Source organism: Triticum urartu, chromosome 5 (genome assembly GCF_003073215.2).
Source record: "Triticum urartu cultivar G1812 chromosome 5, Tu2.1, whole genome shotgun sequence".
Taxonomy (NCBI): domain Eukaryota; kingdom Viridiplantae; phylum Streptophyta; class Magnoliopsida; order Poales; family Poaceae; genus Triticum; species Triticum urartu.
The window spans coordinates 359,496,516-359,507,984 of record NC_053026.1 but is presented as its reverse complement, the minus strand read 5'-3'; the positions used below and the strand labels follow the sequence as shown (position 1 = coordinate 359,507,984).

General features: G+C 44.2%; 1 protein-coding gene and 1 long non-coding RNA gene across 8 annotated transcripts; both read right to left on the bottom strand.

Moving 5' to 3' along the window:
- Window positions 1–1,533: 1,533 nt before the first annotated feature.
- On the bottom strand, window positions 1,534–3,755 carry LOC125509007 (ras-related protein RGP1). The gene is made up of 2 exons (XM_048673845.1): window positions 3,082–3,755; window positions 1,534–2,137 (listed from the first exon to the last, which is right to left on the bottom strand). Exons 1-2 carry the CDS (start codon window positions 3,312–3,314, stop codon window positions 1,690–1,692), a joined length of 681 nt encoding a protein of 226 aa, XP_048529802.1. The 5' UTR covers window positions 3,315–3,755; the 3' UTR covers window positions 1,534–1,689.
- A 2,837-nt stretch (window positions 3,756–6,592) lies between these two features.
- Window positions 6,593–10,651, bottom strand: LOC125509006. 7 transcript variants are annotated; one of them, XR_007283906.1, is made up of 6 exons: window positions 9,510–10,642; window positions 9,117–9,236; window positions 8,682–8,941; window positions 8,073–8,169; window positions 7,855–7,956; window positions 6,593–7,566 (listed from the first exon to the last, which is right to left on the bottom strand). It is a non-coding gene; the product is annotated as an uncharacterized LOC125509006 (long non-coding RNA). The 7 variants fall into 7 exon arrangements; XR_007283907.1 differs by having other exon boundaries at window positions 6,593–7,168; window positions 7,313–7,956; window positions 8,073–8,941; window positions 9,510–10,651; XR_007283908.1 differs by having other exon boundaries at window positions 6,593–7,342; window positions 7,475–7,956; window positions 8,073–8,941; window positions 9,510–10,651.
- Window positions 10,652–11,469: the final 818 nt, after the last annotated feature.

Here is an 11,469-nt window from a genome sequence, read left to right as displayed (position 1 = left end):
GGGTTGTTTGAGACAGCTGAACATCCATCAATCTTCTCACAAGATTGAGCCAGGCTTCCCAACGGTTTCCCACTAGCGTCCTCCGAAATTGAATATTGAGCGGAGTGGACTGCAGTACTGTTGCAACGTAAACGTCTCTACGCTGAACAATGCTATACAGAGACGGATATTGGAGTGCGAGGGGCGTCTCCCCTAGCCATGTATCCTCCCAGAATCTCGTAGCGGTACCATTTCCAACTATGAACATTATCCTATTGAAAAAGAGTGATTTAACTCTCATCAATCCTTTCCAAAAAGGCGAATCAGTCGGCCTCACTGTCACTTGGGACAAGGCTCTAGAGTGAAGGTACTTGTTACGCAAGATCTGAGCCCATGTGGCCTCCGTCTCGACAGAAAGCTTAAACAGCCACTTGCTAAGAAAACATCCGTTCTTCACCTCCAGGTTTTCAATACTAGACCCCCTTGGTCTTTTGGTCTACAAATGATATCCCATTTAGCAAGTCTGTACTTTCATTTTAGTTATTCACTCTGCCAGAAGAAGCGTGATTGATAGAAGTCTAGCCTTTTCCGGACTCCAACAGGTACCTCCGGGTTTTGCCCCAACGTAATTCCGCCACTGGCCTCACCCTCTCCTCAACCTCCCCACCACGGTGCTGGCCCTCTAACCCCCTCCCCCTCCCCCAATGTACAACACCAATGACCACCATGCACCCCCAACCCACACCAGTCAAGTTTCGGACACGCTCCCGCCTTCGACTCTGCAGCGTCATCGGCTCCCGCTCGTTCACAGCTCGCACTCGCCATGGAGTCCACGGCCTGCCCGTCCCACGCTCGTGGCGAAGCAGAAAAAAAATGACCGACACAAAATTTGTTTTCAGGTGCTTGATGTTTAGCGAATGCGAAAATATAATGGCTTAGGGCCCTATGATTTAGAATTAACGGAGTCAATAGATCATCATAACTACACTATAAAATTACAGCTAAGAAACCGTCTATATCTCAACCAAAGGATCCTCAGTGTACTTAAGCCTATATTTAATAAATCATCATAGCAATACCTAAATAGTTGCTATATCCTGTTGTTTTTAGTCTGTGCAATTCAAACAATGCATCATATGGTTCATGCCACCTGTGCTTGTCATGCTGTACTCCTGACGAACGGTAAGAAAGAGATGAACGGAGTACCAACATTGACAGTACTCTTGGATTAGTATTCAGACATTATTTCTCAATAAGGGGTACTTTATGAACCCATAATGCCATATCAAGCGGATATAAAACAAAACGAGCTCACACCTAGGCTCTATACAACTAGGATGCACTCAACCAACGTATTCAGATATTTGTATGGGCCGGCCCTTGCGATTTTTCTCATGTCGTTCTGTAGTTCTTTGACAGATATACGCAGCAGCACACGCTTTCGGTCTAGTATGTTTGTGGAGAGCAAAGGGGGAAGAACAGCACAACCAGCATGAAAGGTTGGGCTAATTACATCCCGAATAGAAGGATTCATGATAACTGTACGCCACCGTATAATCAGATACAAAATCTAATCATCAACAAGATTACAATTTATGTGAGTCACCTATTCATGTAATTACATCCCTCCTCCCAAGAATCCCACCCATTCAGCGTGTCGACACTGCAAGATCAACTTAGAAACTTTACTTGCCAGGAACAAGATGGTATCTAGGAGGACATACAACATGCTGCCTTGGCCGGAGGGGCCGGCTCCTGGCCAGGGATGATAACTTTCGTTCCTTTCAGCAAGCTCGAGTTCCCACCGGAGTTAGCCTCGTCGTTGGCGACAAGGTTTTTCTTGCTGACGGTGCGGTATATCTCTTCGAGGCCGGTCATGAAGGCCTTCTCCACGTTGGTAGCCTCAAGAGCGGACGTCTCCATGAAGAAAAGGCTCTCACGCTCGGCGAACTCCTTGGCGTCCTCTGTTGGGACAGCCCGGAGGGTGCCCAGGTCCGATTTGTTCCCGATGAGCATGATAACAATGTTCTTGTCAGCATGGCTTCGCAATTCCTCGAGCCACCGTGCCATATGATCAAAGGACTGGCGCTTGGTCATGTCATACACTAGCATAGCTCCTACTGCGCCTCTGTAATAGGCACTTGTTACTGCTCGGTACCTGTTACCACATTCAGTGCAGCTGGTTTAGATGTTGAAAGTGAACAATCAAATAAGCAAGCAAAGCTGGGGTAGGGAGGTAGGCTATTATAACTGCCACCGTTCATTTGCAACACCAATCAGTACCGTTCAGTTGCAAATTAACAAAATATTCATGAAGAAACTGCTAGACCTATTACTGTTAGGTGCCAAAAGACATTACTATTAGGTGCCATAAGCTAATGCTGGGACTTATTGTCTAATAAGCTGCTTAATGTGCTACCTATTTCTTCAGTGTTTTATTCCTGAGAAGAGTTAGTTAAAGTTTTTTGGCAGATTCTAATCTCACCGTAATTGCAATTATGTATGATAATAGGTAACTGTAAATTCTGATAGGTGTCAAAATATAAGGAATGCTATTCTGATGTAAGTGTCCGATCTAGATTATGATGGAACAAACATCAAATTTGTTACCATGGAAATATTAGTGTTGTTGTAAAAGAACATGCTTAACATCTGTAGCATGTCGATTCCAAACATAACTTTCGGTTGAGGACACCTCATCAGAGAAAGGAACACAAGGAACAATAATTCCCTTTTAAAGCAGACAGTGTATTAATTCCAGCATAATTGCACAGATCAAACAATAAGGTCACGGACAATGACAAATCCATCACTCTTGCACTGACCAAGGACAGGACCATGCGCAAAACCAATACAGAGGAAACTCTACAAGCTTGCCTGCATTCCACACGACAATCTTCATTCATTCATATCATAACTAGAGAAACAGACAAGGTAATTACTACCGCGCGCTAGTAGTGCTGCAGTGCACGGCCATCAGGCCATGGCCTATATGCATAATATGATTCTCCAACAAAATAAAACGATCGAGGCCAGCACGGAGAGAAGATACAGCTAGCAGGGTCGGTTTGGGGTTGGATTAGTGATTAGTGAAAATTTTACCTCTCTTGTCCCGCGGTGTCCCAGATCTGGGCCTTGACGGTGCGGTTGTCGATCTGGAGGGTCTTGGTCTGGAACTCGACGCCGATGGTGGCCTTGGAGTCGAGGCTGAACTCGTTGCGCGCGAACCGCGCCAGCAGCTGCGACTTGCCGACGGCGGAGTCGCCGATGAGCACCACCTTGAACACATAGTCGATCTTCTGCCCCATCTCCCCGTAGCCGCCGCCACGAGACATCTCCCTCCCCCTCTCTCGGCCCTTACAATCTCCCTGCCTCAACAACCAAGACTGGACCAGCAGGATCTCCTCTCAGGACAGAAAACGGCGCCTGTCCCCTTTCTCCTTCCTCTGGCTACTGAAACCGCAGGACTGTCTGTTGCATCAGGAACGCGGAAGGCGGAGGGAGTGCTTGCGATTTAGGAGAAGGAGAGCCGAGGGGAGCAGGTGGTGGGTGGAATTGGCGAAGCGCTGATTTGTTTTTTGGAGAAGAAGAAGATGATGATGGTGGTGGTGGTGGTGGCGGCGGCGATGATGATGAATTGGTTTGGTTTGGTTTGGTTTGTTTAGTGTTAGAAAATTAGGGGGGAGGAGCAGCAGAGTTGTGTTGAAGCGATCAACAGGAAAGCGGGTGTGCGCATGAGGTGGAAAATCAGCTGCCAAGACGTGCTCGACCGTCAACGGCCCCGCCACCCACACCAGATGTACTACTAAAATGTACTGGTACTATGATGTTGTTGCCTTCACCCTTTGTCACGCAACGAGTACTCGTTCTCGGGAGAAATTGACCATGGCAATATGGCACACGTATCACCCGACTGCAAAAAACGCTGCCAACGAGCTTACAACGCATTAAAATACTTTTAGGACGTCCCAAGTCCACGATCGCCCTGCACGACTCGGCACTTGGGCAGTGGTTTTGGTTTTCGTTCGGCGAAATCCCACGTGTTAACATTGTTGCTTCATTCAACTTCTTGAGGCCGTTCCTTTCTGCCATCTCCTACCTCCTGCTTTTTTCCTCCCATCGTTCACGGGGATTGCATGGCTTCATGGTTACCTACACATCATTGTGGACAATGCAGAGTAGCTTTTGGTGCCTGCTGGTGCTACCACAGCGAGGCAAGGAAAAGCTTCGAGGTGGCCAACAGCAACGGCACCATGATCAACAACACTCTTCATCCGCACGCAACAACCTTTAATGGAGCAAGCAGTTTCACTTCTGTCCTTCTTCATTGGTTTTGGCTTTGGAAATGAGGTGGATTATACCATGATAATCCAGCTGCTAATGGTTTGTGTAAATGACATGTAACGTCTCTGACACACTCACCGGCAGTCGTTACTCCTGTCGAGATCTAGACTGACCACACAGATCAATACTAATCTTTTTTGCGCGCTTTGTCCTTATCCATGCGCACCCAAGAAATTACTCCAAACTGAGCACACTTAATTTTGAAATTCTTTTTGAATGGGCTCCCGAACAAAAAGAAATTCCTTATTAATGTGAGTAGCATATCTCTCTATTAAGCCACGCTATTACATGACCTCTCGTCTATTTTTTTTGATTAAATTTACATCTATCCATATATTGTTTAAAACTTCCTTTGTCACTAGTACGATAGTTTAAGATTATAAATTTTAGTAAAGCAAATTTTAGAAAGAAAGAAACATTGGCACTTGTTTCAGAATAAGGAAGGCCTAACGGAAACGGATTTGTAGCACCCAGGTGTTCCACGCCCCTATACAAACATTAAATTCAAAAAAATACTGAGAAATTTGGAAAAAAAACTGAGATTTTGGGATATCAACCCGGGTTCCCGATCTACTCCCATGTGAAATTTCTTGAAAAAATTTACCAGGAAATGTATTCGTGGCAAAAAGACAAAAAATTCCTATGTGTAGAAAAAACTATTTGGATGGATTTTTTGTTCGGACAGTATTTCCTTCACCACACGTACGTTCCCTGGTATTTTTTCAAGAAAATTCACAAGGAAGTAGATCGGGAACCCTGGTTGATATCCCAAAATCTTAGTTTTTTTTGGATATTTTTTACATTTAATATTACCCAAGAGCTCCTGAATATTTTCTAGACCTGACTGTTTATATCACTATACGCTGGTTAAGGTAACAATATCAATCTTTTTTCTTAATAATAAAGCATGGGTTGACTCTATGGGTTTACCGTCACAATACGCTTCTTTCCGTAAATTTACGCTTTCAGTTTTTTTCACCTATATTATTTTCTATATCCGAGGTGGTATTATTAGTAGGTATAGATTTGAGGTGGTACTAAAAATTTGTCCATCTAGAATAAGCCGTACGTTGTCTAAGCAACGTTCAACTGCCGATTTTGTTTCGGTGTGGCAATGAGCCAGGCAAGTGGGAGCTTAGATAGAACTCAGAACCTCTTCTCCTGTCCCACCTCACTTCTTTAGATACAACTAGCACAAATGCCCGTGCGATGCAACGGGAGAAAACGGGACCTTGAGAAAACATGGATGGAGATTGCCGCCTTCTATTTCTACACGGCATCCTATTTTCAAAATAGTAACTGCTTCAAAGTTATTCAATCAAATACTAATGGGTTATCCCTATAGAATTTTTTTAAAACAGTTTCCAAGTTATAATTCACTTCTGTGATGCTTAGATTAGAGTACGTATAAGTATGTGCTTCGCTGAAGAGAAAGGGCGGGGAATGAATGTGCGTCGAAACAAGCGCTAAAGTTTCTCTCTCGCATCGTGTCTCTCCCCCGACCCCTATGCGCTTCATCAATCCATCGGCTTCACAAACTAATGCTTAAATTGTAAATCAAATTGGAAGATCAAATGCAAGCACCATGGAAGAGAAGCGAATGAGATGACACAAGAGCTAGCTAGCTTTAGTTTTTACGGTAAAAACCACTGTAATTGGGCCAATGAACCCTGAGCTTTTCTCAATGTAATCTCATAAACAGTGTAACTATTATTTGATACCAATAAAGGAACCACCGTCACCTCCCCTAAAAGAAGCAACAGACTGCCCACGAATTTTCATACTTTTGCATGTTCCACTTCAACTATCTGCCTTTGATCCTTCATCAAGAAACACGTTCCTCGATACCACTTCCTGAAAGTTGGAACAATATCACGGGCATAGGCAATACATCACTATTACTTTGTGAAAGTTTCTGCTGAACTATCCTTACAGTATGTTCTAAAAAAAAATAGAACTCTCATCCCTGTACCAGAAAAGCACGCCTACAACGGCAGAACTGCATCAACTATGAAATATACCATGCTGATTCTACGGAAAACAGGAACACCAAGAAAGAGTGAGGTATAGAAAAAAAACATGTCGATTATTTTAAGTAACCAACAAAAGGGTCGTGGGCAGCAAATATATATAGAAGCATCTCAAGAAAAGAAAAAGATGCACAACAATAAATAAATAAAGCTAATTTGTAAAATATTGGCAGCAAATGTAGAATATTAATATTTGGCACTTTATATGACAATGAGAAAATAAACCAGGATGGGTCACCTCAAATAATTTGACCGTATCATCTTCATTATGGTTCAAATGAGAAAGAATAGAAAGGCATTAAGCAATAGAATTATTAGTCAAATTCCAGTACAAAGTATGACTACCGCATCTTAAAAATGCACATCTAATAGCTTGTAAACATGGCCAAATTGATGCCTGCTAATTTCGCATATCTTTTTCCAAGCAATACAATATTTCTTTTCGCATACCTACAGTGCATATATTGTTCACAAGAGAATGAGAGAAGACCATGATCTCCCAAGGCTCTGCATGTAAGAGGAGCAACAGACCTAATTGAACTACAGCTTGTTGACCGAACATGTGGCGGGTCGTGGGCGATGTTGGCGCCTGTGCTCTCCCAGGTGAGGCGGTGAGGAGGCAACGACGGCAGCGCCTGTTGAATGGCGGCCGTGGAGCTCCAAATTGGAGGAGGAGAGGGTGGTCTCCATTCTTGCTCCATCGGTTGGTAGCCATGGAGCCCCAATTTAGGGTTGAATGGATGTTGGATTCTGCCATACTCATCGAGAAAGATAAATGCAGTGTTTCGGTTGGACTGAACTCGGGAACTGTCTAGCTGTCAAAATTTGTGATGTGAGCATAACCATGGACAGATATAAACTGAAAACCAATACAGTTTATTTTGTACGAGTACGCTTTGAAAAAAAATGCCCATGTAAAGAGGGTCCAAAGTTTGATGATGAGAGACAAACTAATATACCCCTATTTGAAGTATAGTCATGGAAGCAACCTGCATTGGCAGGGTGTGCCATGGTCCAATAAGTATGACCCTTACGAAAATTGGTAACTGAACAATGCAAGGAATCTATGAACAGTGCATATAGAAATTTGAATGATATATAAATGAAAAATTACCACTTACTCAATAGGTCCAGTGAGATATGATGTAGCACTTTGGCAGCCAAATTATCTTGCAAAATGCAAATACACTACATAAATTATTGGATTTGCCACCTGAATAGCAAATTCAGGTTAGAATTTTATGTCGACAAACACATATCGGTTCCGGTATGTAATATGCAGTGAAGACTCCGTGTTGCAAACGTATCACACAGCTGCTACATTGCCATTACGAAAGGACAGCAGAGTACTAAAACTATTTACCCTCTGCACCACAGCTAGCTGTACCATGTGTACCATGTGATACCCTCTGCAAGTCTGAGTACTAAAACTATCTACCCTCTGCACCACAGCTAGCTGTACCATGTGAACTATTTGCTACAGAGTTAATAAGTGTCTCACCTACACGAACATGAGTTGCATCCTCGTTTGATTTACTCCATGATCCCAATCCAATTACTTCACTCCTTGAAGCCACAACGTTTCACTTCCTGACATAGCATCCTGTTCATCAGTCATGTTCTTAGTGTACTGTACATTTGCCATTTGCTGAAGAGTTTCTACATGGTACATCAATTTAAACTTCAGACAGCAAGAAAGTTTCGACATAGACAACAAACCTCAAGTACAAGAAGCTCAATACCCAATCCTTTCGTCGGTTGATTAACTATGTATTGGAAAAGGTATTTAAGCTCCATGGAAAGATGCTTCTTGTAGCTGTTCAAGTTTATTGGTTCAGAATAGAAGCATGAAGATAAAGATTGAAGATAATAAACAATTCTAGGAAGGATAACACAAGAACCCCAGTGATTAGAAGGTATATAGAACTATTGCTTTCATTTTCAAAGCATTAGGATTGAAGACTAATCCAAATAGCCGTAATTATCTAATGCGATTAACAAAAATAATAACAAAAATCTGTAGTCTTGGCAAATCGCTGATATTTCGGTGTACACTTCTATAGATAAAAGGTTAATATTTTCTTATCATTGGACATTTGGATTTAATCTACATGCTTGCAAATTCAAAACAAAATCAACGTAGCAATTTTCAGGAACCGAGCAAAGGCAGATCGAGTGCATCTTTAGTAGCACGTACGAACTGAAGAAAACAATTGACAGTAGCATCGACATTGCTATTTCTACAGCACCACCTAAACAAAGAAACCCGGATAAATTCTAATTTCACCGTGTTTTGCAATATAAAACCACAACTAAATTAATTCTAACTTGTTGGAGCCTGTAGTAGTCAGAGCTTGTCGTCGACCACGTTTCCCACATCAGAGCACACATCCTTGAGATCACCAAACGATTTAGCCAGTGGCTCATTCCCGAGCACCTTGCCTTCAAACAACAGAGACCACCATGCAGACTCCCTTGATTGCAGACTTGAGCCCCCCAATTTCTTCTGCAAACCTGGCTTCGCAGACCCAGGGATCACAACTATCGAAGTGGGAGCTTGAGAGGATGGCTTAGGAACCAAATGCACCCTAAATCATTATACAGAAATTGGTTTATTTATGGATGTGCCCAAAAAAAGCTAACTACTCCCTCTGTAAACTAATATAAGAGCGTTTAGATCACTACTTTAGTATTCTAAACGCTCTTATATTAGTTTACGGAGGGAGCACAATACTTACAATACAATAGTTATGAAATTCTTACACAGGGAGGAAGCATGCAAACAATGGCTACCCTTCATCGCAAGTATTTCTTCGAGAATATCCAACATTTTCCATACCGAGCTCCTGTTGATTTTAGAAAAGCAAGATAGCCGTTCTTCTCCTGTTTGAAAAGGCAGTTCTCATAAATATAACAAAACGAATACAACTAACCAGGAATTACTTGTTTGCTTGTGCAGTGATTGAGAGGAAATACATCCTTTTTTAAGGAGCTATGGGTCTCAGTCCCCTATTTCCAACAAATGCTCAACCTATTAGAACTAACAAGGTTATTCGAAGGTTGCAAGCTAGTCACGCGGTAGAAAACTGGCACGGGAATGGAAACCCATATTCTTTTGTCGGTTGTCTGGAGCTAACAAATTAGGATTGTCCTCACCTGCACTCCCAAGAACGTCAGGATTCAGACTGCCATACCGCCGCTTGCAATGCTCAAATGTTGCAGGTTTCACAGGGCACATCCAATTGCTGCAACCAGAGTGTGAGATGGCCAACAATATGTTCCGGCCATCCAAGACAGGCAGTGTGGTATCGAGCTCGGTCCAGTGATCGTCCAGACCAGATCAAATGAGAGAGGGAGGGGGCAGCCTTGGGGATCAGCCGGGAGTGGGGAAGGGGTGAGGAGGGTGCTGGTGGGGGGATAGAGAGGAGCCATGGCGGGGGGCGGAAGAGGTCGCTGCACCTCGTGTCGTTGGCCATGGAGGGAGGGCGGGGGAGAAGAATCACCCAGATCCAAGCCCGCAACCGCGCGCCTCGGGAAAGCCAAGGCTCGATCCGGACGAACTAGCTCGTACCGAGCTCCGCCGCCTCAACAGGAGCTCGCCTCCCTGCCCGTCGGCCGGTCACCGGAGCTGCCATCGCCGGCGACCGCCTCCCTCACCTTGTGCCCCTTCTCCTTCCTCTCTTTCCTCTCTCCCTCATGCCCTGGCTCCATCTTTCTTTGGATCAGCAGGACGCCGTCGCCACGGGAGCAAGACGTCGCACCCGCCCCCATTTAGCTCGCGGCACCGGATCGAGGCTCGTGCGGGGTGGGGCGCCTCCTGGCGGCTGGGATCGGGAAGCGAGGGAGAAAGAGGACCGCAGATTGAATCCGTGAAACTACAGGGTTTTATTTGTAAAATTTCTGAACGAAACGTCTTTCTCACTTAAGAAAGGACTGCGGGTTAATTTCTCAGAAACAGCAGGACTTTTCTGTAAAAAAATCCGACGACGTACGGCCAGAAGAAATCGCTGGTTTATTAGTATAGGTAAAGATAAAAATAAAGATAAAGAGGTAAAGATAAAGATTCTACCGGTTCATATACTTAAGCAGTTTGGAGGATCAACAAGAAGAATTGGGTACCCAAGGAAAGGAGGCGAAAAAGAATTAACCCAACAAGGAAACGAAGGAACACCGAGAATGGATCGAAAGGAGCAACTATCCCTGATTTTAGGTCGGATCAGGATCCGGCGAGGCGAGCTGGCGACGGTAGCATCAGCAGCGCGCCGGGCCATGGCCCATGACAGCACCACCTAAGACTGTGGCGGTCGGGAGCACCAGGCCTCCGCCCACTGCAGCGCAGATCCCTCTTCTCCTCCGCCTCTACTGCTCAGCCACACCACCACCTCCTTCTCTCCCGTGGTGGGTTTCCTTTGGGTACGCAACGTTAGGCAAGGCGGCGTGGCAGGCTGGTTGCAGCGGCGCGGCGACTTTCCCCGCTGGCTGATCTGGGGCGGCGCCGAAGGAGAGTCCAAAAGCAGCTCGCGGCTGCTCTACGGCTGGCCGGGGGGAGAGCTTGGCAAGATATACCGAGGGGCTCTACTGCCTCGAGCATGGCATACAACCCGATGGCATCATGCCCAGTTAGCTTCTTTTATCTTTCAATTCTTGCATTTGTTCGTCTTTTAGTTTCAGAGCTTACAAAATCTTAGATGTTGCTTACAAAAATTGTGATACAATATTTTGATTGCGGACTGCATATATTCAGCAAGTAGATGCATTCCTATGCATGCATATTATTCTGCAAGTAGATGCCTTCCTGACTGAATTGTATGCCATGATCGAAGTTAAGTGCTATTGAAACAGAAGGCCAGATGATGATTGATTTGGTATTGCCAATCTCCCATTTAATCTCAGAATCTAGCCGGTTACTCGCCATGCATTATTTTTTCCAGTGTTCAAATATATCCGTCAATCTTATAAAGGACCAAAATATACGACTCAGTAAGTATGCTCTAATAATATCAGTTAGGAAAAATGCTTGAAACAATTGCACCATGAATACTTGAAATAACTGACAGCAGTATCTTGAATACATATGTTGTGTGAAATAGATGATTTTGTGCCAGCTAAAGTATTG